Raw genomic sequence first — 24,882 nt, forward strand, 5'->3', positions numbered from 1 at the left:
TACTAATAAGTAAAATCGTAATTGATGAAAAACGGCTACTGCCACTAAGACCTAATTTGATTTTGTGTTTCCAAACAGCTATCATCATTAGATAAGATCCATACGAGTTCATCCTGTCTATCAAGAAAAGGACTTTTCCCTCTCACTCATAGACAAGCCTATGTGTAAGGGATACTAAACATAAACGACAGTATCTTCAACAATGTTTTACAGAAGATACAGATTTTCATGTGGCAGAGACTGTGAACTGGATTCAACCCACAGCTATCTTTTTTTGACCTTCAGTGTCTATAAAAATTTTTGAATTGTTTATTTAATATTTAAAATATTTAAAACTTCAGATATTTAACATAAGAACTCTAACTTCCACCTTCTCTTGAAAAATCAGATTTGAGAACACTGGCCCTACATTTCCAAATGGCAGCAGTTGGCTGGAGCTGACTAATAGCTGCCCCTCCTGCATATCCAGACCACCCTCGCCACCACATACATCATCCACCCCTGTAAACATATGGTGATCTCTTACAAAAATCCTACTACAAAAGTTATGTGCCCAATAAAAAACCATGGGTCTCTGAAGGCCAGTCTGTGGGAGGCTAGAGTGATGGGGCACATGGCAGGGAACAGTGCTCAGAGTGGGGTGTCTCTCTCTCTCTCTCTCTCTCTCCCCCTCCCTCCCTGGGCATCAGAACCTCTCAGGGGATCTTTAACAACACGTAGCTAAATTCCAAGGACTTTCAGGCCTTTCCAAGAGTCCTTGGCCAATCATTGAGAGAACAGTATTTTTACTGTTTTAAAGTAATATCCTGTTTTTGAACAAAAATCATGTATGCAGGACTGATACTGAGGGGGAGTGTATTAGAGTACCATGGCTTGTGACCTAGCTCATTTGTTGGGCATTCGTTCTAACTAACTGAAAATGTTTTGAAGATCACTCCTGTGTTCATGGAGCCCCACCTTATACAACAGATAAGAGGAAGGCTGCTCTGCCTCAAGAAGGATTAGGAAGCCAACCCTGTTTCCACGTCCTGAAGCAAAAACTTGTTCTCGATGAATGAATGGGTCCCGTGTCAACATGCCCATCACTCTTCAAAGGCAGTTGACTCTAATGGCTCTGCCAAGAGCCAGAGCGCAATCACTGGCCAAGGAGCTCCCTGGAAAGTTCCTGAAGGGCATGCATTCTATGTTGTTGACTATAGAAAAATCCATAGATTTAGTAGTCTGGCATGCAGTTGGCAAAGTAGACATCTGTTACCAAAATGAAAGTGACAGGAAATAGAGGGCCAGTCCATGGAAAGCAGATGTAGGAGTAACAAGGGCAGGGTCTAAACTTTCCTCAAGAAAAGGCTTTGTGTCTGCTGAAGGGCCAAATCAGGGAATGGACTCAAGACTCAGAATTACACACTGTAGGGTGGGTGCTTACAAACTGTGTTTTAAAGCAGCAAACCCCTTTTCTAAACCAAATCTTAGACTCAACTCCAATTCTGTATATAAAACAGCAACAAATGCAGCTGTCTTCGTACTGCACGGTGGATAAGAAGCCAGGATTCCCATGTACGTACACCCATTCGTCCTTCCCATAAATTGGCATATCCTTGGAATCCTAAGGCTGTATGGAGCAGTGTTTAATAAAAACTGCCATAGAAAACAAAAGATACAATGTTGGCCTAGAAATGTGTGAGGTAGGTATTAACATCTTGACCATAATTGATACACGTGAACTAAAGCCACTGATCAATTTCAATATCTAAATCATTGTTTTGAAATCACTATTGAAATAGACACAACATACCATTAATATACAAATCAATGAACAAACAGCTAACTCTTCCCTGGCAAAACTCTAGTGATGTAGAAATAATTATATTAGAACCAACCACCTGTTCCTGGGCCCTTTGTAACTCTCAAAATGCGTTTTCGACTTACCTACTTTACAAATCTAAATCTCTGTCTTCTTTAATTCAAATAATTGAGTAATTTGTACCTTTGTCATCTCAAATATTTTGAGAAGAAAAATATATAAATATTTTTTTAAATAATAAACAGCCAAAAATTTCAAATAAGCAACTAGTATTTTGTTCTCTATTCCTAAAAAGGGAGAATCAATTCCACATTTTTCAATATCTGAGCTTAAAATTTGGTTTCTCAGATCCTTGATTTCATCATCTTCAGTGGTGGCACAACTCAGGGAGTTTTACAAGGCTTAGTTTACAAATTCAGTGTCCATGACTTGAAGACATCACTATCAGTTCGAAAAGAAAGGGGTAAACAGTAGTACAGCTGGATCCAGGAGAGAGGCTAGATTATTTATGCATCCACAACATTATTTTCTATCCATCAATGGCTTAAAAACAAAAAATAAAGAAGATGTTTTCCCTTTCCAAAGAATAAATACAACTGCACTTCAGGGGAAAAAAGTAACCCACATTTTCAACCACTTACAAAAGCCTACAATGTTAGACCCCCACGACCATCGAAGCTCATGTGTCTGCTGCACATTCCAAGTAAGCGTATGCCACAGAACCCATACATTCCAACACATTGAGCAAGCACACACATGCCTCCCCGGCTGCCCCAACCCTCGGCCAACCAGGGGGCAATGGAGCTGCAGGCAGGCCTACACGCCAGGCACCGCACTGCCAGCCCTTTCCAGCCATCCCCAAGGAAATGCAAAGGAGAAGGAGAATGAGAGAGGAAGTGGCTGGTGTGAGGCCTTAGAGAAAGAAATGCAAAACCTTTTTTGGGGCAGGCCAACCACATACTCAGAGTTTTTAAGTGTCAAAGAAAAGAATACGTTGTGTGAGACTCCCAGTCCTGCTGTCACCGTTGGAATCACTATCTTCCACACACTATCAGTGAGGACCAGTCTTTGCCACGTGCTCTGGAAGTATAGAAAGAAAATGCAGAAGCTGTACACATGGTTTAGTCACCTACGCTTCTATGGTCTCCTCCTTTCTCCTCTCCTCCCTCCCTTTCCCTCCTCCCTTCCTTCTTTCTTAATAATTGAAGAGGCGCAACTGCACTTTTTCAGGGTTAAACTGCTTTTATCATCTACATCTGACTCTCTCAAATAAAGAAGCACAAAACATTTTACTTCAAAATCTTATTCATACAATGATAAAGAAAAACATCCACTGAAATTTCAAAGTATGCATTGTTAAAATCACAAAGATCAGGAGGGACCAAAGTAAAAGGTCTCCATGTAATCCAAAAATACTATATAGCCTATCCTCACATGAGCTTTTTCAAAAACACCCTCTATTTCATGAATTGGTATGAAGTTAACCTGTCCAAAGAATCACCACTCGATTTTTTGTTTCATTTTTCAAAGAGAAAGAGAAGATATAGTATATAAATGTCTTTCCTGGTAATCTTTTAAGCTTTATTAGAGGTTCTTGACTGAGGAAAGTTATTATTTTATCTCATAAATTACATAAAATTACGTTCTTATCAAAAAGCATGGCGTCTATCTAGAAGAAAACCTCTTATATATCTCATTTCATTGGTAGTGTAACTATCTGAAGTCCTGTGTTACTAAACAAAATAATAACAAAATGCATGAGATAAAAAAGTAACAGATGCATAAGATACTTAAGTATTATATCAAAAAGTGCTTTCACTGGCTTTTTCATGTGTCAAAGAGGTTTAAAATGTTCTAAAGTTAATAAGGTGAACCATTTTCTAAAAAGTAATTTACAAAAATTCCATATTTTCCTTCTCTAAGACACAGACATTTTAAAAAATACATATAAAAATGAAAGCATGCCAACCTTTGTGCAACATCTGTATCCTAAACAAAAAACCTCAAGTTTTTCTCAGGATTTGAAAAAATATGCATATCTGGGTTAAAAGCATGGAACAGACCCTCCTCCCACACTGCATACATGTATGTTTTTTGCACTTAACTGTCAACCGCAATGGTTTTTTTTACAAAAACCTCTTTCTCTTTATATAATTATAAATGTTTCTACTACAGGATGACTTCAAATTAAGACTAACACTTTTAATTCTTTTCAATTACATTAAATTAAAAATATACAGAATGTCAGCTCCTAATCTTTCTCAGCATAGGTTTTATATATGGAAATGTTGTCTCTTATTCCAAGGTAGGAATAATATAAAAAGTTACTCTATAGCCTGTGTACATATTATCACAACTTTCCACTTCATTGCTAAGGTTCTGTTGCAGTATTCAAATGAGATGGACAGCAAGGGTAAGGTAGTCACTGCCTTCTGAAGTTTTGGTCAGGAGAAAGGAGTTATTTTAGAGTTTGAAGCTTTGGAGCCCTTTGTGTAAGAAGGATAAAGATGGATCTCTTCAGGCTGTGGGGAGGATAAAACAGGAAGCCTAGTCCAGTGCCTAGCACATAGCAGCCACCCAGTATTAGTTACCTCTCTTCCTCTCCCCCATCTCCTGAGTTAGAATTCCATAGAAAATGCCATACCCCACTCTGGACTGCATTAACTTGAAGAAATGCATGGGGAGTTGGAAATAACCTTCTTTCACCTATTTTTTTTCCTTGATAATTCCTCCCTCCCTCCCACCACCACCATAAACAGTCCACAAAAGTTAAAGGAAACGAAGATAAATGCAGGAAAAGTTTACAGTTGAGGGGAAATGAACTGTACTTCACATGCTTTGTTATTTAGCATATGTTTTTGAGCGATTGTAAAATTAATAAAGAACTCTGAGAACTTTATGGATACTATCCCTATTAACACTCACCCCATACTCAAAGGAGAGGCCCAAGGCCTTATTCAGTACAGAAAGTGACATAGAGAGAGATACCACCTCTGGGAAAGACCTGGCAGTTCCTACCAGGGAAACACGTAAACCACAACACAGGCCTGACCTCGGCAACAGGCTGTCTGAACCCTGTGAAGAATCTACCCAGGAGATTCCTTGAGCTAGACTTTCATTTACCACATGGCACATAGTCTTGACCCGGGTGACGGTTCGCTGTCTAATCTGTGTGGCTCAGATGTTGAAAGAAATGTTTGTCTTATGTCAGGAATGCAACTGCTGAAAAAAGCAAAGTAACAACAACAACAACCCTACAACCTGCTTAGGTATACTCCCCACTTCTGTCCTTGGGCAACACAGAGATGGGAAGAGGTGCAATGCTACTTTTAAAATTACCTCTGTTTCTAATTATTTTTTTCTAAAAATTATAGCAAAGTACAGATCACTGAGACTGATGTAGGATTATTGCAAAGGTTCAATTCACAAATGTATTTTCATATATTTCTACCACTCTTGAATAGCACTCTTTGAACTTTGTAACACATTCAGCTGACTTTTTTAATTTAAAACGTTAAACGGAGAGGAAGTACAGTGGAGTGAGACTCAGGGACCTCAAAAGACCTGGGTTCTAGCCCTACTACTTAATTAACAGTCATGTGGCCTTAAGCAAATTATTAAGCTTCTCTGAGACTGAGTTTCCTCATCCAAAAAAAAAAAAAGAGATAATAACAATTGTGCTGTTTTTCAGAAAATTATTATTTGGAATAAATGAAATTATGTGTCAAAGAGGCTGGAACAGTATCAGTACTATATGAATATAAGATGCAGGCACAAAAAATACTCCTCCCTGAGATAATACTACTAGCATTGTTTAAATATCAATACATGAAATCATCAACCTTTCTGATCACATTTAAAACAAAAATTTAAAAATTCAAGCTTCCCACTAAGGCAAATCCTTACTTTGAGACACATTAATTGTATGACAATAAGAAAAACTGAAAATACAATTCTTTTTGCAATGTTCCCATACAAATTTTTCTGGTCATTAGATGCAACATTTATTATGATATGGGTAAATAAGAGAAAGCGCAAAACATGCATCAACTCTTAATTTTCATTTATCAGACTTATTAAAATATCTGCTTTATTTATGAAATGTCCTTGACACTAAACAGAATGGGAAAATCCTTACTGAGTGTTCACATTTTAAGAAATAAAGTGCAGAACACATAATGAGGAATAAACAAAATGTATCTCAAAAATACAGACGTTATTTAGAGAAAAGCAGAGGCTTAGGGAGGAGACATAACTATCAAATGATGGAATAGGGCTAGCTTTTGGGCTTGAATGCCTCCTATTAATGCAAAAGCATCCATTTTCACTGTTGTACTTATTCTATCTCAATCATCAAACTCTAAACCAAATTAAAGAAATAATTATTGTATTCCTTCTTCTCTTTGGCAGCCAAGCAATGGAATCTGAAGTTTTCTATAGAAGAAAGTAATTTTTCTTCACTATTTTATGGAGAGACCAGACTAAAATCCATGATCAAAACAGGAAAAGTAAAACCTTAAAAATAATGCTCTGAGCACTCTGCAATTTTGCTGCCTAAAATAGAACCCATAGAGTCCATGCCACCAAATGAAAATTATAAGTTTGTAAGCATGAAGTCAAATTATAAAGTAAAAGATTTAAAATGTTTTAATGGTGATGATAAATGGGAGGAAAGACTTATCTTCGTTGGTAGGTGTTTGCTGTTTATTTGCTATTATCTGTTCAATGATACTGCTTTTGAATGAATACCCAAAATAATTTGAACTTGAATTTAAATATAAGAAGGATAAAACTTTACTAATAAATTCTGGGGGCATGTTTTGTTAAACAGAACACTCCCATCTCTCAATTTAAAAAGTTAATCATAGCTTTTGAGAGATAATGCTTTGACTGAAAGTTTTAGAGCATAAACTCTAAAAATTAGCTTAGCCAAGCCCACTACTTTATAACACTGAAAAGAATACTGAAGACACTTTTGTGATGTTTAAATATGATTTTTGAAAATATATTTTGAAATGTATTATTCAGCATTTTTAGGTCTCCAAAGAAACTATTTCAATATAACACTGCTTCTAATGAAGTTTACTCACTGAGAGCACTTGTGTTATGCAAAATATCATATTGCTTTTCAAAGTATAGAATTTCTAAACGAAAGTGCATATTCAAATCTTGAATTTTCTGGCACTTAAAAAATGGCTTACAAAATCATCAAAGCCTTCACAAAATCATTTGTGACAGGGGACAGCCAAGTAAAAAGGAAGGAGGGCAGATGCTGCACAGATAGTCCTTTCAATAGCATGCTCACTGTAAAAGCTATTCCAGGTACCTATGACTTGGCTTTCACAACAAGGTTAACCACCTACAAGAGTTATCCATCACTCAAGGCAAATATCACTGCACTTGGTTCCCTTTGCCACAGGTTTCAATCACCAAGCAACTTTCTTGAGCCTTCTCAGGACTGCATTCCAGAGCAACTGTTGTTCAATTAAAGATCTCCTGCTCCCTCTTGATACCATCTACCTGAAACTGTCCCCCACAAAAAACATATACACACACTTGCACATACACCACTGAAACAGAGAGAGGAAACATTTAGTTCAAATAATGTCCTCTAACAATTCTGACCAATTGCTCATCTACTTTTGAGGGTTTCATAAAGGACTTGGAAGAGTGATTCAGCTACAGACAGCAAATATTTAGAAAAGCTTGACAGTATCAAATGTATAAACAGTTCCTGTTGAAATCTGGTTTTCATAGCTTTTTTGACTTTTAATAAATGTGCCTAAGTCACTATCCTTTTATGCATAATTCAAAATCATTTACATTTCCCCAGCACAGTACTTGAAAATCTGGAGCAACCTCCACACATTAAAAAAACACAAAAACCATGTGTTTACTCAAAATAATAGTGAAATGACAATTTTGATATGCAATTTGTTCTAAATCTTCTTTTAAAAATATTTTTAAAGTTAAATGCTTTTCTCTTAAAGAAAACATATTGTATTTTAGATCATCAAGTATAAAAGGCTTTGTACAAATATTACTAATATCCTCTCATCTTCTCTCTACCAAAGGATAATCTCAGGTTAACACAATAAAAAACAAAATGCTTAGACCATCTCTTACTGGTCATCTTACACCTGGCCATAAGTATAAGGAAACACACAAAAAGCACTATTTGGCAGCTGTACTACATATCACAAATCACCCTTTGGAATTAATGTTTAGGTGTTCAGCCATTAAATAGTTTTATAAATTGTTATATTATGATTTAAAAATTTTTATGTATTTGGTGAATTGAAAAAAATCAAGCAAACCATAAAATCTATTTGATGTATAAATCTCATTGGTTTCTAACATTTAATTAAATGATGTAAAAGCATCAAATAACCAGTCTTTTAAAAATGTAAACTAGAATTTTTAACCAATGTCATCAAATTCATTTTTTCCTGTATTGCTTCTATTTTAACTTTAATACTTATCTCTTCGAGGTCACACCGATGTGCAACTCTCTATGGTATTACCTAGCACCATGTGAAAAAATTACTAACAATATTTTTTTTTCCTAGGAAACTAAAAGTTTAACTCCAAAGCCAAATCAAAAGTAATCTTACAGTTTAATATCATATATTCTGTGTTAATATATGTTATATCTACACATGGAATCTATGTAAGCAAATGCAGGTATTAATTTCTAAGTCAACAGATTCTTAAAATAGGAAGATACCACACAATTTCAACCTAATAAAAGTCACTTCTGTTTTTAGAAAACTAAAAATTGATGCAGCAAAAGACTTTGCTGCAGGGAGGGCCTGAGATTGGGTGGTTTTTTCTTCTTTTCGGTATTTAATTCAACGATACACAATGTAGTACATACAAGCAAAATACAATTGAGATACTGTTTTCTTTAACATTCCTATAGGAGACCAAATTCATTTGCATTGGAGTGAACACAATTACTGATTTTTAACTCATGAAAGACAAATTCATAGCTTTTTCCTACACTATCTCATAGTATTCACACCATCTCAGTGAAAGAATGTCTAGAACCACTTAGTTACTTCCTAGAGGTGGGCAGCAGTTGCATTTTTCAAAGTTTTGTTCCTCACAGAATCATTCAACTTTAGATACAAAAGCACATTCAAGTTAGCATGTTCAAAACAAGGCATGCAATATGTGTGTATGTGTGTGTGTGTATATATATACGCATATACACATAATTTTTAAGTTAACCTTCATCAACACCAAAAATGAAATTTGTTAAGGAAGTTTCCAAAACTTTTAAAAGCATTTTAAAGCTTACCAGCTTTTTCCTCTTTAATAAACATTTGACCATATGTACTACCAAGAAATACTGATAGAGAAAAAAGATTCAAACACTTTTATTCAACAGAGCCTGAAACCAACAAAGAGAAATAAATGCTTTATGTGTGGTTGACATTAGAATAATTTGCATTTAATAAGAATGAAACATATGTTGTAAAAAGAAAAGAGTTTTCTATTTCTAAGTGACCTGAGAAAATAATGGTATCTAGTCTATTATGCTATTATAAAATGCCAGAATATTTAACAAAAGATACAATTGGTAAGCAAATGGCATGCCAATAATTTCATAAGATAAAAACATCTCCTCCCAAACTATCATTAACTTTAAAAAATCTATGAGATATATTAAAACTAATTCTTGAGAAATCAAAGAAATCACTACAATACAAAGAAAATGCACTCAATTGTTGAATGACTTTTAAGTAAGCAAGCAATGAGGATGAACTGTTTTCTTCCCATTTTCACTTCAACTAACACAAAAACCACATATAGAATTGACTTAACACTGCCAAATTTACTTCTAACTTGTTAATATTCATAGAAATGCAACACAAGAACACCAAAATGTCTCCATATAACATAAAAGCTTTGGTTTCAAATGTCACAGTACCCTGGGTTTAGAAAGCCACCAACGTGGTAGTGTCCAGGACATGAGAACATACAGCTGCTTCATCCCTGAAGTCTGATCTCAGTACACAATACCGGTCATTAGCTATCTCTCCCTTAGCCTGCAGTACAAGTAGCTAATTTCTGCATTTAAACTAATAAAGGAAAGGAAAAAAGATTAAAACCATCCAATCAGAAATGATGCAACTCCTCTACAGCAGCAGCTTATGCATACATTTGGAATGTTAAACATTTTCAGTGTAGTGAATCATACACAGCGCATTTTAATCTACCTCCTGGGTATTTCACATCGCCCACATGCTCAAAGAAATCATCAACTAATAGGGCTGTATAAATCCTAGAATGCTCTTTACTTAATTTATACTAAAAACTGGGGACATGCCTTTAATTCTGAACTCTTAAACAGAATAAGATTACTTAAATGACATTCTGGCTAACAGCAAATAATCTTCATTTTGAAAGAAAAAAGATAAAAAGTAGTACATTTGTGAGAAGTTTTAGGAGCTGTTAATAACTTTAGATAAACCAGTATTGCACGTATACTACAAAATCAAATGCACACTGCAACATGAAATGAGACACCAACAAAGATAAAATTCTAGTGATTTTTTTTTTTTTTTTTTTTTTTTTTTTACTAATTATAACCCCCAAAAGTATTCACGACCACAAACAGCCAACAGAATTAGACATTTACAGAAACATAGTGTATCAATTATTTGGAGTAGTTATTTCACTGTTCAATATATTCATTCTGCAAATTTTCAAGTGTTATGAGATAGTAATTTATATTTGCAGTAAATAATATATCAGAAAGCTTCAACTTGGACTTCTCAAGCAAAAAATACTATTTTAAAGAAAAGTATACAAATTTAGAATACCTTATTGAAAACCAATTGGTTACATATTACATCTTTCCCAATAGAGGAAAGAACTAGCTTAATATTATACATGAAACCGCAAATCACAACTCACCTTTTTTAAATTAAAAAAACAGGATTTAAGTAATTTTCTCATATTCCACAGAAGTCATTAGCAAATAGTTATTCTGTTGCTTACTTAAAATAAAACATATCTGGAAATGTGGCACACAATTTTTAAAAATCCCTTCAACAACACATCTAAGTATTTATAAAACGAGGGTAGTTTGTTTTAAAATCTACTCAACCCTGGCAAAAATCAGGTGGTTACACTGTTGACTGATAAACTGTAAAGGTAGTAATCAAAAACTTCACTGAACAGCTCCAGTCCAGCTACCTAATGACTAATGGTGAAGAAATGTATGTGAATGGGATATAAACTAAGTTTCGACACACAGCAGAAGAAAAAAATTTAGAATGAGTAATAAAGGGCCCAAATTTAAAGTCCACAATAAACTTTAAACAAAGATGTTTTCTCATTCTCTTCTCATGTTAGCAAATCACTGTGGAGAAATCCAACCTCCACAAAACTTGTTACTCCGTCATTAAAAACAGTGCACTTAAATATAACTATAGATTTCACAAGGGTATTTATTTTAGCCGCAAACATTTCTTACAAGCAACAACAACAAAATGCTCAGAAGCTATACTCAGTAGTCTCAGTGACTGAAAAAGTCCGGCTTTTAACTGCCATCCAATCCAAACAACCCACTTCTTTAGAAAGCTATGCAAAATATTGACCCCTTACTGAATTATTTTACTATTCAACATTAAACTACCTAAAAGAGAAAAGTAATTAATCGCTAAGTTTAGTTAAGCAATTTAGCTGACATAGTAAATATTTACTCTTCGCATCTCACAGGAAGTCTTGACAAGCATTTGCTGCTATTCTGCTGGGGGTAGGGGCGGGAGATGGGGGTGGGAGGCAATTTTTGATAAACAAGTTACAGGGTCCCAGCGAACTGAACATAGCTAGTGTTCGCCACCCCGACCCCCAATTAGGCACCAGATATTTTCCAAGAACAGTAAACACCTTATATAATGAAAGTAAAAAAAAAAAAAAAAAAAAAAAGTAGCTTTCTAAACTATGCATCTCCACTAACGAAACAAACAAAAGCCCCTTTAAAAACTACCAAAAGCACGTTTTCTAAAGCTGTGTGTATGTTTTTTACTTATACGTAAGGCCAATCGCAAAAAAAAAAAAAAAAAAAAAACTAAGCAAAGTATATTTACCTTAGCTTTTTAGAGACTGAGTAATCAACTTCCATGATTTTCCCATGCAATTCCACTTTACCTTTAAAACAGAAATTAAAGCACTCAGAACCTTGCTTAGATCAAGCCCGCGGGGGTCTAGGAGGGGCACGCACGGAACTCCACGCTCGGGCTCCGCCTTCGGGCGCCCCCAAGGGGTCTCCTACCCGGATCGAGCTGGGCGAACTTGGTGCCCAGTGGAAAGAAAGGTGGGCGCCCCGTGTCTCGGGACAAGGCGGGAAGGGTGCGAGCCCGGGTCGGACCCCAGGTATAGCCGTGGGTGGCATTACCGGAAAAACAAATTTAATAAAGAGCGGCGCCAATTTGAAAGGATGAGCTCATTTGAAACTCAAGCTGCAGGGCTGGCGCGGCCCCGCTGCTCTCCCGGCCCCCACCTCTCCATTCCGCTAACCCGGGGCCCGAAGTCTCCACCGGGCTCCCCTCCCTGCCCTCTCCTCCCGGTGGCCCCGAGAAAACGAGCCGAAGCCCCCCGGAGTCCACCGCAGCGAGAGCCCTGTCCCTGCCCGCTCCAGGGTGTCACCTTGGCCTCGCCGCCGCCCCGCCCCCACTCCACACGCCGGTGGGGAAGGGGCTCCCGCCCGGCCGGGGTTCGGGGGGCGCCGGCCGGGGTCCGGGGGCCCGCGCGGCTGGGAGCGGAGCGTGTGCTGGGGAGAGTTGGGGAGTGCGCGCGCGCGAGTATGTGTGTGTGTCGCTCTCCGTCTCCCGTCTGGGCTCCAGCGCGCTCGCGGGCCCCCCGGTCGCCTCTTTCCCGGTTCTCAACCCGGGCCCCCACCGAGTTGAGACAGGGCACCTCGTAAAAAGGTGCTTCTGGCCGAGCGGGAGGCGGGGGAACGGGCGGCGGAAAGCCCCCAGCCCCGAGTTCTTCTCAATAAAATCGGACAAAAAATTCAGAGAAAAATAGGAGCGCTTGAGAGAGCAAGCGAGAGGGGACTGAGGCTCGGGAGAGGACCGAGGGGATGTGCCGTCGTGCGATGGCTGGGGCTGGGGGAGCCCCGAGACCTCGAAGGGGGTCATCAGGGTGGCGCCGAGGGGGTGCCGAAAGTGGGGGGCCGTGGGGCGAGGTGGGGAGGGGGCTCGAAAGGAGAGTGCGGCTCAGGAGACGCCAGAGGGCGAGAGGTCCTGGGCACGAGGCACGGGAAGAGAGAAGGTCCGGCCGGGGGAGGAGGAGACGCTGGATTTGGGGAAGGGGGTACCCTGACAAAGGGGGTGACAGGAAGGTCAGGGGAGAAGTGAGACGGGGGACGCTCAAAGGGTGGGGGGCGGGGGAGCTCAGAGACCAGCCTGGGGCGCCAGGGGAACGAGGGGGTGCCCCTAAGGAGCCGGCGAGCCTCGGGAACCCTCGGAGCGGCACGGGGGGCGCCCCAAGGCTGCGGCCCCGAGGGCTAGGGCAGAGTCCGGAGCTGTGGGGGGAGGGTAGCGGGCCGTCCCAGGAGCGGGCCGGCGGCGAGAGTTGAGGGTCTGGTGCGTGGAAGTGAGCGTGCGGGCGCGGGAGCCGCCGCCGGGCGCCGCCCGCCGGACTCGGCCTCCCTCCCGGCGCCGTCCCGGCCTGAGCGGGGCGAGGCGGGGGAGGGGGCCGCGCTGAGTGCTCACCCGAGAGGGTCTCGATGGCGCGGATGGCCCAGTTCTGGTCTGGGTAGTCCACGAAGGCGTAGCCGGACTTGAGCAGGACCTGTCCCGCCAGGGGCAGCTTCCTGTCCCCAAAGAGCTGCCGGAGGTCGTCGGCGGTGACGGCGGGGCTCAGGTTCCCGATGTAAAGCTTGTTCATCATCCGTCTCTTCCCCGAGAGCCCGCGGCTCCCCCGGCCCGGTACCCGGCGCTCCTCGCCTCCTCCGCTGCCCTCGTCTCTCCTCCTCCTCCACCCCCCCTCCCCGCCCTCCGCCCGCCCGCCACCCACCCCCACCCTCAGCCTGGCTCCCCCCACCGCGGCCGGCCCGGCCCGCCCGGGGGCAGAGGCGGAGGCGGGGACTCGGCGCGGCTGCCTCCTCGGGGCAGAGTCCCGGGCCGGGCGGCGGCGCGCGGACAAAGCGCTCTCTCTGCCTCCCTCTCTCTCCCTCTCAAGGCGGTGGCGGGAGGAGGAGCAGCGGCGGGCGGCGGCAGCGCACCCCGCGTGTGTCTGTGTGAGAGTTTGTACGGGCGTGTGCGCAGCCGAGAGGGAGCGAGCGAGCGCCCCCTCCCCGCCCCGCGCCGCTGCGCCCCTTGCCTCGCGCCCCCAGCGCTCGGCAGTGGCTGCTTGGGCTCCGGCCCCGCGCCAGGCGGGCGGAAGCGGGTCGCGGCCCCGGGCTGGGGCTCCGGGCGCCGGAACCCCGGGCAGGCGCGGCGCCGAGGCCGGGCGAGCTGCGGGGCGGGGGAAGGCGCGCCCCGGGCGCGGGTGGGAGCGCGCGAGGGGGCGACGGGGAGCCTCGGGCGTGGGAGAGAGAGGGGCCGCGAGTGAGCGCGGAGAGGGGTGTGCGCAAGGTGGACCGGATGTGAGTGCGCGGCTACCAGGGTGAGCGGGAAGGTGTGTCCCGGAGGTGAGAGGCGAGAGCAGGCTGGGAGACAACAACTTTCGTAGCGACTTGGCCGAGGCTGGCGCCCTGCGCGTTCCCGGGCCGTGCGCTTGCTCTGAGACCCGATCCCTGCCACGCTCTCCGAGGCGACCGAGCGGCGCGTGTGGTCGAAGGATCACGCGCGGGAGTCGGGACGCCTGGGACCGGGGTCGGCCGGGCCCTCGCGGGCCGTGCTCGCGGGAAAGTGGTTCCCGGTCCCGGGCCTCAGTTTCCCGACCGGAGAGGGAAGGCGGAAGGCCAGCGCGGAGTCACGTCCCCTCCGCCCAGACCCCGCGCGTCCGGAACCCCGCGGCAGGCGGCAGCCTGACGTTGGCAGCTGCTCTCTATTCTGGGAAGTGCCGAGGGCTTCCCGGGCGGCCGCGGCGAAAGCCAGGTGGCGGGTGGGGAAGCGAACGCCGAGGGGCCAGGGGCTGCGGGGAGGCCGGAGCGCTGGGGTCAGCGGCCGGGGTACGGATGCTCGCCGCCTGGCTGCGCGGCCGGTTCAGCTCCAAAGCCAGGGTGGTGGGAGGCGAGGGTGGCTGGAAGCGGAGGAGCGCAGGCTGTGTAGGAGTTCCCCGAGCACTGGGAAGGGCCGGGAGAGGAAAGAGGTCCTTCCAAGCGGAGGAAACAACGTGACCGACGGAAGAGGCAGGGTTGGGATGAGAGCAGGCTGGAGCCGAGGGGCTCGGGCAGGATCCAGACAGGCTAGAGCGGGCTGCAAGTTCCGGGGCCCGGCTGGAAGCCTGATGGTTAGAGCCTGGTCCCGGCCAGGAAATGAAATTCTACAGGAGGGAGAAAAATGGCAGGATTCAGAGGTGACGAGGCAGAAGATTCCAAGCTCTGGACCTCTGGGGGGCCTTTGGGAGAGTTGAAGGTTTGATCGTGGAAATACTGGGTTTTGTGAGGGCGTTGGGGCGCGGGTGCGGGGGGTGTCCCTGGGTGAAGTCACGAATGCAGGAATGGAACAAGTTCGGGTCTCCTGACTGGGTCATGAAGTAGTATTGTCTTTCCCAAGCTTTCCTGTTGGTGAGCGGCGTGGAGGTAACGGGTCTTGCTGGATTTTGTATTTTCCGCAAGTACTCCCAGGTGATTCTGGTCTGGGAAATACCGTTGGAGTGGAAGGCCTAACTGCCCCGGACTCAGACCTTCTCTCTGCCCCCAACTTTGTGCCCTGAGATGTTCCAGCATTCTTGAGCCTAAGTTTCTTCATCTATAAGGAGATAACCAGTCCTCGCAGGGCTATTGTGAGGGCTACAAAATGGGTAACTGCCTAGCGTGTTGAGAAACGGGTGGTCAGATGGTTTCTGACCTGTTTCTCTTCTTTCCACCAGGAAGTCATGAACTTTTAAAAGACTTTATTCTAGAGAAGGAGATCTTCTTAACTAATTAGGTGTCCAGAGGAGAAAATAATGAATCCATTTTCACCTAGATATTTGCAGTTATTTGAATTCTGGCTTTTGTCTCAACTATTCACATATTTTTTCTCTCTCTCTAGAAAAAGAATCGGATTTTACTGCTCCAGGAGTTGAGAATGAACTTGGTTACTAATCCCCAAAGTAATAGATAAACTAGGTGTGGATACTTCTTTACTAAATTGTATCAGAGAATCACAAATGAACATAACTTGTGCATGCATAAACCTCAGCAGACTGAACTAACCATCTTTAGATTATTTACACACGTGCTCCTAATTGATATGGTCACCTTTATATTATAGGACAGCACGTTTGCTTATTCACGGGTACATGTAAAGGAGAAATGACAGTGGCAGGAATAGTTGGCCTCATTCCTCTCCAACAGGTTAGAAAAGCTGTTTTGTTGTTGTTGTGTAGCATTTTAGATACATCAATTATTTAGTCCTACTGTAAGACGAAAAACAGCTTCACATGGGCAGTAGACAATGTACAGATTCTTGGCAGAGGTGGTGTATCAGTCCATTTTCATACTGCTCTGAAGAAATGCCCAAGACTGGGTAATTTATAAAGAAAAAGAGGTTTAATGGACTCACAGTTCCACATGGCCTGGGAGGCCTCCTCATAGCGGAAGGTGCAGGAGGAGCAAAGGTACATCTTACATAGGGGCAGGCAAGAGCACGTGTGCAGGGGAACTTCCCTGTATAAAACCAGCAGATCTGGTGATACTTATTAACTACCACAAGAACAGCATGAGAAAAACCCACCCCCATGATTCAGTTACCTCCCACCTGGTCCCGCCCATGACGTGGGGATTACGGCAGCTACGTTTCAAAATGAGATTTGGGTGAGGACACACCCAAACCGTATCAGGTGGCTTCTGGTGAACTGTTCTTACCCTGCTTCACCAAGTCACTGAAACTTTTTTTTTCTGAGAAATAACTGCTCTTTGCTGCACTTGTCAACTGTCCTGCTAGAGTTTTGGAAACAGCGGGGCTGCAGAAGGAGGGCTTGAACTGTAAGTGTGATGGAGGCCATGCTTCCACTATACCCCTGGTTTGCAGCATCTACAGTGCCTTATCTTAGAATGCAGAGTTATTTTTCACATGATAGAGAAGGAGTAGGGGACCTCTGAAGACAATAGGGGACAGCATCCAAATGCAAAACCAGAAATCCAGAGACCTTGCTCCTGCCAGACAAAACTTATTTTCTACCAGTTTTCTCTTGAGTTCCCCTACTTATCCCTCCCCCAGAGAGCTGAAACAGAGATCATCTTGATTGATGTAGACTTGGTTTACGCCTGATAAGCCAAGATTTTATGAACGTTTAACAGAGGTCAGAAATTTAGAGAAAATCTTATAGTAGGCATATTACCTTTTAAAGCATGAATTAACTAATGTTTTCCTCAAGAGTTTCAAAGGCAGTACAGATCCTCATGGTTTCCCAGTGATTCTTTTAGGCAAGACAGTGATAAGGTGGCTGGGACAAGCTTTCTTAATCCTTTTCAGGTAGGAAAACTGAAGCCCAGGAAAGTATAATTTTTTCTTGATCACACAAAGGGCCTGAAACACACCTGGAAACAACATTTTAGTCTAACAACAAAGAGTTCATAAGTATTAAGTTTTTTTCTTTTTTTCTTTTTTTCTTTAAAAAAAAAAAAAAAAAAAAGAGTCTTACTGTCACCCAGGCTGGAATGTAGTGGGGTGATCATGGCTCACTGCAATCTCAAACTTCCAGACTCAAGCAGTCCTCCCACTGTAGTGTCCTGAGTAGCTGGGACTACAGATGCATGCCACAATGCCCAGCTAAAGATTTTTTTAAGAGATGGGATCTCACTATGTTGCCCAGGCTGGTCTTAAACTCTTGAGCTCAAGCGATCCTTTTGAACCTACAAAGCCATAGCGGAATGTTTTTTGCTCGACTGATAATGTAGTCAGTATAACCAGTGTCTCTAGATAATGTGAGAATTTGAAAGAGAAAGTCAAGCCTATTTGCTGGCAGGCTGGGGCATAACCAACATTTGGAGGTAATTTTTAGAAGGTCTTGCACCTGTCTGTGCAACAGGAATGATTTGGTAGTAGGGTAATGTCCCTTAGACCTGGTGCCAACCATTTTGGCACCAGGGACCGGTTTCATGGAAGACTATTTTTCCACAGATGGGTTGGAGGGTGGTTTCATGATGAAACTGCTTCACCTCAAATCATCAGGCATTAGTTAGATTCTCACAGGGAGCATGCAACCTAGATCCCTCATGTACAGTTTAAAATAAGGTTCAAACTCCGATGAGAATCTAATGCCACCGCTGATCTGACAGGAGGTGGAGCTCAGGCAGTAATGCTTGCTTGCTCCTCACCTCCTGCTGTATAGCCAGGTTCCTAACAGGCCATGGTACCAGTCCATGGCACCAGGGTTGGGGACCTCTGCCTTAGACACCTTTTCTTGAGTTGGCATAAGATAATTGCCTTATGCCAGTTACTTCACCTGTTTGAGCTTCAGATTCCTCGTTTGTAAACTAGCCCAATTGTTTCCTCAGTATAAATTCTAGCCCTTCTCATATTATGCAAATGCTAGGCCATTTCAGAATTCTGTCTTTTTGCACATTTGTTCTCTTTCCCTGGAATGCATTTCTTCCCCTGGTAAACTCCTGTCTTCCCCTGACTTGGCCCCATGATACACATAGCACTTCATTCATACAGATAAAAAATATTTTGTCTAGTGATGTTTACAACTTTGTGAATATATTGAAAACCATTGAAGTGTATTTCAAGTGAGTAAATTTTATGGTATGTGAGTTATATCTCAATTTTTAAACATGGAGGGTGGAGGGAAGCCTTCCCTACTACATGGTGGGTTTCTGGAGGAATGAGGTCTTCTCATTTTCCTTTTTGAATTTCGTTTGGCCAGTATGAAACCTGGTCCGTAATAAAGTCTCAGATAATATTGTTGAATAAACAATGACCATCTGAGGTTTGTTCTAAGGATTAAATGAAGATGTATGTGATGGTATTTATCTTGCATGATCCCCTTGTTGAATTCCTTTATTCATGGCACTGTGTAGTGCTAAGCACTGAGGATGCAGAATGAATAAACATCATCCTGATCTCAAGGAATTTATGGTCAGTGGAGGAGGCAGATGTATAAACAGACCATAACATGGCATTAGAGGTGCCACCGTAGACTTTGTGAGCATACAAGATGGAGCATCCCATTCAGCCTAGGGTTGGGGAAGGGAACATTGATTTTGGTTTTGAAGATAATTTTGAATTGATTTTGGTTTTGAAGGATAATTAGGGATTTACTAGAATACAAGGCATAAAAGAGGAAATACATCATAGGCAGAATAGCATATGCAAAGGCACAGACACACAAAGTATCTGTTCCACATCTGAAATCCAATCCAAATGTTAACCCAGAAATGTTTGAGAACAAGACAGAAGAAATAATGCAAAACAAAAAAGATTCCCAGAATCAAAGACATGGATCTCCAGATCAAAGAGGTTTGCAGAAGGCCCAGCAAAATGAATGGTAGAAGATCTAAAAAGCACATCATCATGAAATTCTGAACTCAAATTATAAAAGCATCTGGACAAAACAGGTCGCATACAAAGGAGTTGGAACAGGAATGAGAATGTATTTTCCTAAAACAAAGGAAACTAGGAGTCAATAGAGCAATACCTTTAAAACTGAGTGGATATTATCTTCAATCTAGAATCCTAAACCTAGTGAGACCATCAGTTTAAAAAGATATGCAAGAATTCAGACATGCCAATTTTGGGGACACTACTGGGAGATAAGTGCCAGCAAAACCGTGGAAGAAGACTACCTGGGATTTGGAAAATAAGGAATCCAACATGGCGGACTCTGAATTTAAAAATCCAGAATGCCTGTGACGCAGCCATCCCAAGAGCAACCAGCACAGATTGGAACAAGAGGATAGATGGCTCAGAATGAGGTCTGCAAGGAACAACAACAACAACAAAATGGAACTCATTTGTATGAGTGCATAATGATTATTTCTGATAGGATGGCAGACATGTTGTAGCATTTGGAAAAAATTAATCACAAGTATATGGAAAGCCAGACAAGTGGGAAAACAAAGAAATCATTAGCCAAAGGAAAAATACGTGGTCATACAAGAAAGGAGCAATGGTCATAGGCTCAACAGTGAAAATGTTTGTACAGTCATAGTGTAAACACTGATGTATTATCCAAACTGCATAAAGAGATCTTACAAATCAATTAGAAAAAGACAACCATTGGAAAAACGAGCAGAGTATGAATGGGCTAATTCACAGAAGATGAAACTCAAGCTCAACTCATGAGTAATTGGGGAAATTAAAACTATTCACTAACTGGGCATGGTGGCTCACGCCTGTAATCCCAGCACTTTGGGAGCCTGAAGCAGGAGGACTGCTTGAGGCCAGGAGTTCAAGACCAACCTGTTCAATAAAGTGAGACCCTGGCTCTACAAAAAAAAATTTAAACATTAGCAGGGCATAGTAGTACATACCTATAGTCCTAGCCATTCAGGAGGCTGAGACAAGAGAATTCCTTGAGTCCAGAAGGTTCAGGCTACAGTGAGCTATGATCATGCCACTGTACTCCAGCTTAGGTGACAGAGTAAGACCCTGTCATTTATACATACATATGTACATAAAATCAAACTGACAAAAATCTTAAAATTCTGATGGTTCAAGGGTCTTGTTGAGGATATGGAGCATCAGAAACAGTCATCCACTGCTGGAAAGAGTATACACAGGTACAATTACTCTGAAGAGTAATTCATCAGTATCTAGCAAAGCTGAAGATACAGGCCCTGAGTACGGCCTGGCAATCTTTCTCCAAGATGGTTATTATCTCACTTTCAGCTTCTAAGTGATCATTCTCCACCCGGGGTCTCAACTGATAACCCTGCTTTCTATTTCACTGAGAGACTAGAAGCAATCAGAAGAGCACTTCAAATATTTGCCCACATACTTGCATCTGTGCCCATAGACTCTGTATTTCTTATATTACTGTGGATGACCATGCATGATTTAGAAGTAAAAATTGATGACTCCAGAGAAAATAAACATCCACACCCTTTGACCTAACAATTTTCCTCTAAAGAAATTCCACATTTTCGCAAAGAAACATATATGACCATTCAATGTAACACTGTGATGGTGAAAAATTTAAATGTCCATAAACAATAAAACTGATACATTGTAGCATAGCTGTAAATTGACGATTATATATTGAGTCAAAGGGGACACATGTTTGTTTATTTTCTCTGGAATCATTACTTTCTCCTCACTTCCGTATGAAATAGGCAACGTGCCAACATTAAACACCTAAACAAAAGAAAACCAAACGTATGCTAAGTGAAAAGTTACAGAAGGATGTTATATGATAAGTTTTCTTTCTTTCTTTCTTCCCCGCCCCCCCCACCACACCCCCAGAGATGAAGTCTTGCTTGGTCACCCAGGCTGCAGTACAGTGGCATGATCTCGGCTCACTGCAACCCCTGCCTTCCAGGCTGAAACATTCCTCCCACCACGGCCTACCGAGTAACTGGGACTACAGGTGTGCACCACCACACTGGCTAATTTTTTGTACTTTTGGAAGAGATGGAGTTTTGCCATGTTCCCCATGGTTGGTCTTGAATACCTGAGTCCAAACTATCCATCCTCATTGGCCTCCCAAAGTGCTGGGATTGGAAGTGTGAGCCACCACAGCTGATCTATACAAAGCTGAAAACATGCAAAGCAATTCTGTTGTTGATATGGACACATTTGTGTGGCATAATTGTATAAAAATGTGCATAGAAACAACAAACTCCAAATTGGGGATAACTATTACCTTTAAGGAGGGAGAAAAGGGAATAGGAGAAGATGGAAGGGCACACATAGAATTTCAATTTTTTTGTTTGTTTGTTTCATGGAGTTTCACTGTTGTGCCCATGCTGGAGTGCCATGGCGCAATCTTGGCTCACCACAACCTCTGCCTCCCGGGTTCAAGCGATTCTCCTGCCTCAGCCTCCTGAGTAACTGGGATTGCAGGCATGCACTACCACACCCAGCTAATTTTTGTATTTTCAGTAGAGGGGATTTCTCCATGTTGGCCAGGCTGGTCTCAAACTTCGGACCTCAATTGATCTGCCCACTTCGGCCTCCCAAAGTGATGGGATTACAGGCGTGAGCCACCGAGCCCCACCAATTTTTGTTTTTTAAAAGTAGGTGGCAGGTACGTGGGTGTTACATTTTTATTACTTTTAGACAGGTTAATTCTTGTCAGATGTGCATCATAATCACCAAGAAAACCTTCAAAAATACAGATTCCCAAGACTTACCATGAGAACTCCTGAATCAGAATTTTCAGGGTGGAAGCCCAGGAATCTATTTTTCTTTTGTTTTATAGTACGTTCTTAATATGCTTACCCAGAATCTACATTAAAAAAAAAAAAACAACTAAAAGAATATGTGTGTGTGTGTATATATACACACAATAATAATACAAGATGTCCCATATACTCTTTACCCAGATTCCCCAAATGTTAACATTTGTTTTATCTTTTATGTTTCTCTGAATTATATGCCTAAATACCTCAGTTTGTATCTGCTAAAAAAAAAAAAAAAAAAAAAATTAGGCTGGTCATGGTGGCTCACGCCTGTAATCCCAGCACTTTGGGAGGCCGAGGCGGGTGGATCACCTGAGGTCAGGAGTTCGAGACCAGCCTGGCCAACATGGTGAAACCCCGTCTTGCTAATAATATAAACATCAGCCGGGCGTGGTTGCACATACCTGTAATCCCAGCTACTCAGGAGGCTGAGGCAGGAGAATCACTTGAACCCGGGAAGCAGAGGTTGCGGTGAGTTGAGATCACACCATTGTACTCCTGCCTGGCACAAGAGCGAAAACTTTGTTTGTGTCTCAAAAACAAAAACAAAAACAAAAGACAGGAAAAAAAGTCTATTCCCAGTACAATGATAAAAACCAGTAAATAAACATTGATACTATAGTCTGCAGACTCTTCAAATTTCAAATTTTGTGAATTGTGTCAATATTATTATTGCAAAAGAAAATCCCAAATCATTTGTTGTGTATGGTTATCTTGTCTCTTTACTCTCCTTTAATTTGGACAGTTCTTCAGTCATTCTTTGTTTTTTATGGCATTGATGTTATTGATGACTATGGGCTATTTATTTGGTAGAATGCCATTGAATATGAGTTTGATGTTTCCTTATGATTAGATTTATGTCTTGCAGGAATGCTGCAGAGGTTATAATTGTGGTCAGATAATGTGCATTGTCTCTGGAAGCACTTGTTCATTGGTCCCATTTTTGGTGATGTTAACTTTGCTCCCTTGGTTAAGACAGTGTGTCAGTGTGTATCAGGTTTCTTCATTGTAAAGTTACTAAGTATCTCTTGGGGAGATACTTTGAAACTATGTAGATACTCTGTTACTCATCAAAATTTCAACCAAGAGTTTTAGTATCTAGTGTTGAGTCTTGCTTGGATTAATTATTATTGTGGTTGACAAGTGGTAATTCTGATTTCATCATTTCTTTTATATTTATTAGTTGACTTTCTACTGTAAGAGCTTTCCCTTCATCCCATGTATTGTATCACTGTGGACAAATGGATGCTTTTCTTTTCTTTTCTTTTCTCTTCTTTCTTTCTCTTTCTTTCTTTCTTTCTTTCTTTCTTTCTTTCTTTCTTTCTTTCTTTCTTTCTTTTCTTTATTTTCTTTCTTTCGTTTTTATGATGGAGTCTTGCTCAGTCTTGCTGTGTCGCTCTGAACCACGTTGACCAGGCTGGTCTCAAACTCCTGACCTCAGGTGGTCCGCCCACCTTAGCCTCTGAAAGTGCTGCGTGAGCCACCACACCTGGCCTGGATCCCTACTGTATTCAAAGTGCCATAAATGTTTATTATTAGTAAGTATTTTGATGCTCAAATTGTCCCAAATTTGGCCAGCAAGAGCTCCTTCAAGCTGGCACTTGTGAACTTCTGTTATTTTAGGTTTGTACTTTCTCTACCTTGACTATAATCAACCACTTATCCAAGGAGTCCAGGTACTTTTTAGTATTTATAAACCAAGATCTGCGTGCTACATAATACTCACTGCTACAAGAATATCATTGATTCTACACCCTCTTAGTTGGAGAAGGTAGGTAATATATTATATACATAAACATACACACAGACCTACACCTGTCTATTCTGGCTGGTGGTGTATTAAAAATCACAAGTTTGGGCTGGGCACAGTAGCTCATGCCTGTAATCCCAGCACTTTGGGAGGCCAAGGTGGGTGGATCACGAGGTCAAGAGTTCAAGACCAACCTGGCCAAGATAGTGAAACCCCGTGTTTACTAAAAGTACCAAAAAAAAAATACAAAAAAAAAAAAAAAATAGCCGGGCATAGTGGCAGGCACCTATAATCCCAGCTACTTGGGAGACTTACGCAGAGAATCACTTGAACCTTGGAGGCAAAGGTTGCAGTGAGCTGAGATCGTGCCACTGTACTCCAGCCTGGGCAACAGAGTGAGACTCCGTCTCAAAAAAAAAACACACACACAAGTTCACACTAATACTTTTTTGGTTAGTTTTGTTTTGTTTTGTTTTTGTTTTGTGATTGATTGTTTTTTTGTTTTGGGTCAGAATCTTGGTCTGTCGCCCAGGCTGGAGTGCAGTGTCGCGATCTCAGCTCACTGCAACTTCCATCTCCCGGGTTCAAGGGATTCTCCTGCCTCAGCCTCCCAAGTAGCTGGTGTTATAAGTGCCCGCCACCACGCCCGGCTAATTTTTGTATATTTGTATTTTTAGTAGAGACGGGGTTTCACCATGTTGGCCAGGCTGGTCTCAAACTCCTGACCTCAGGTGATCCACCCACCTTGGCCTCCCAAAGTGCTGGGATTACAGGTGTGAGCCACCACACCCAGCCCACACTGATACTTCAGATTCCAATGAAATACTGCAAGATTCATTCTTCCCACTTTTCATATTTGTAACTCCTTCAATA

General features: G+C 42.2%; 1 protein-coding gene across 9 annotated transcripts in view; it reads right to left on the bottom strand.

Annotated features, from left to right (window-relative positions):
* IGF2BP2 (insulin like growth factor 2 mRNA binding protein 2) overlaps positions 1 to 13,792 on the bottom strand; it is a 190,128-nt gene extending 176,336 nt beyond the window's left edge. For 6 of the 9 annotated variants that reach the window (XM_074031612.1, XM_005546599.5, XM_045386516.3 and 3 more), the window contains exons 1-2: positions 13,534 to 13,792; positions 11,905 to 11,965 (exon numbers count right to left, since the gene is read on the bottom strand). In XM_074031612.1, the coding sequence (XP_073887713.1) occupies positions 11,905 to 11,965; positions 13,534 to 13,711 (239 nt within the window). In that variant the 5' untranslated portion in view covers positions 13,712 to 13,792. Of the gene's footprint in view, positions 1 to 11,904; positions 11,966 to 12,463; positions 12,652 to 13,533 lie in introns of those variants that run through there. The other 3 variants (XM_074031615.1, XM_065540333.2, XM_065540332.2) reach the window with 2 other exon arrangements.
* Positions 13,793 to 24,882: the final 11,090 nt, after the last annotated feature.

This window comes from Macaca fascicularis, chromosome 2, assembly GCF_037993035.2.
Source record: "Macaca fascicularis isolate 582-1 chromosome 2, T2T-MFA8v1.1".
Classification (NCBI taxonomy): Eukaryota; Metazoa; Chordata; class Mammalia; order Primates; family Cercopithecidae; genus Macaca; species Macaca fascicularis.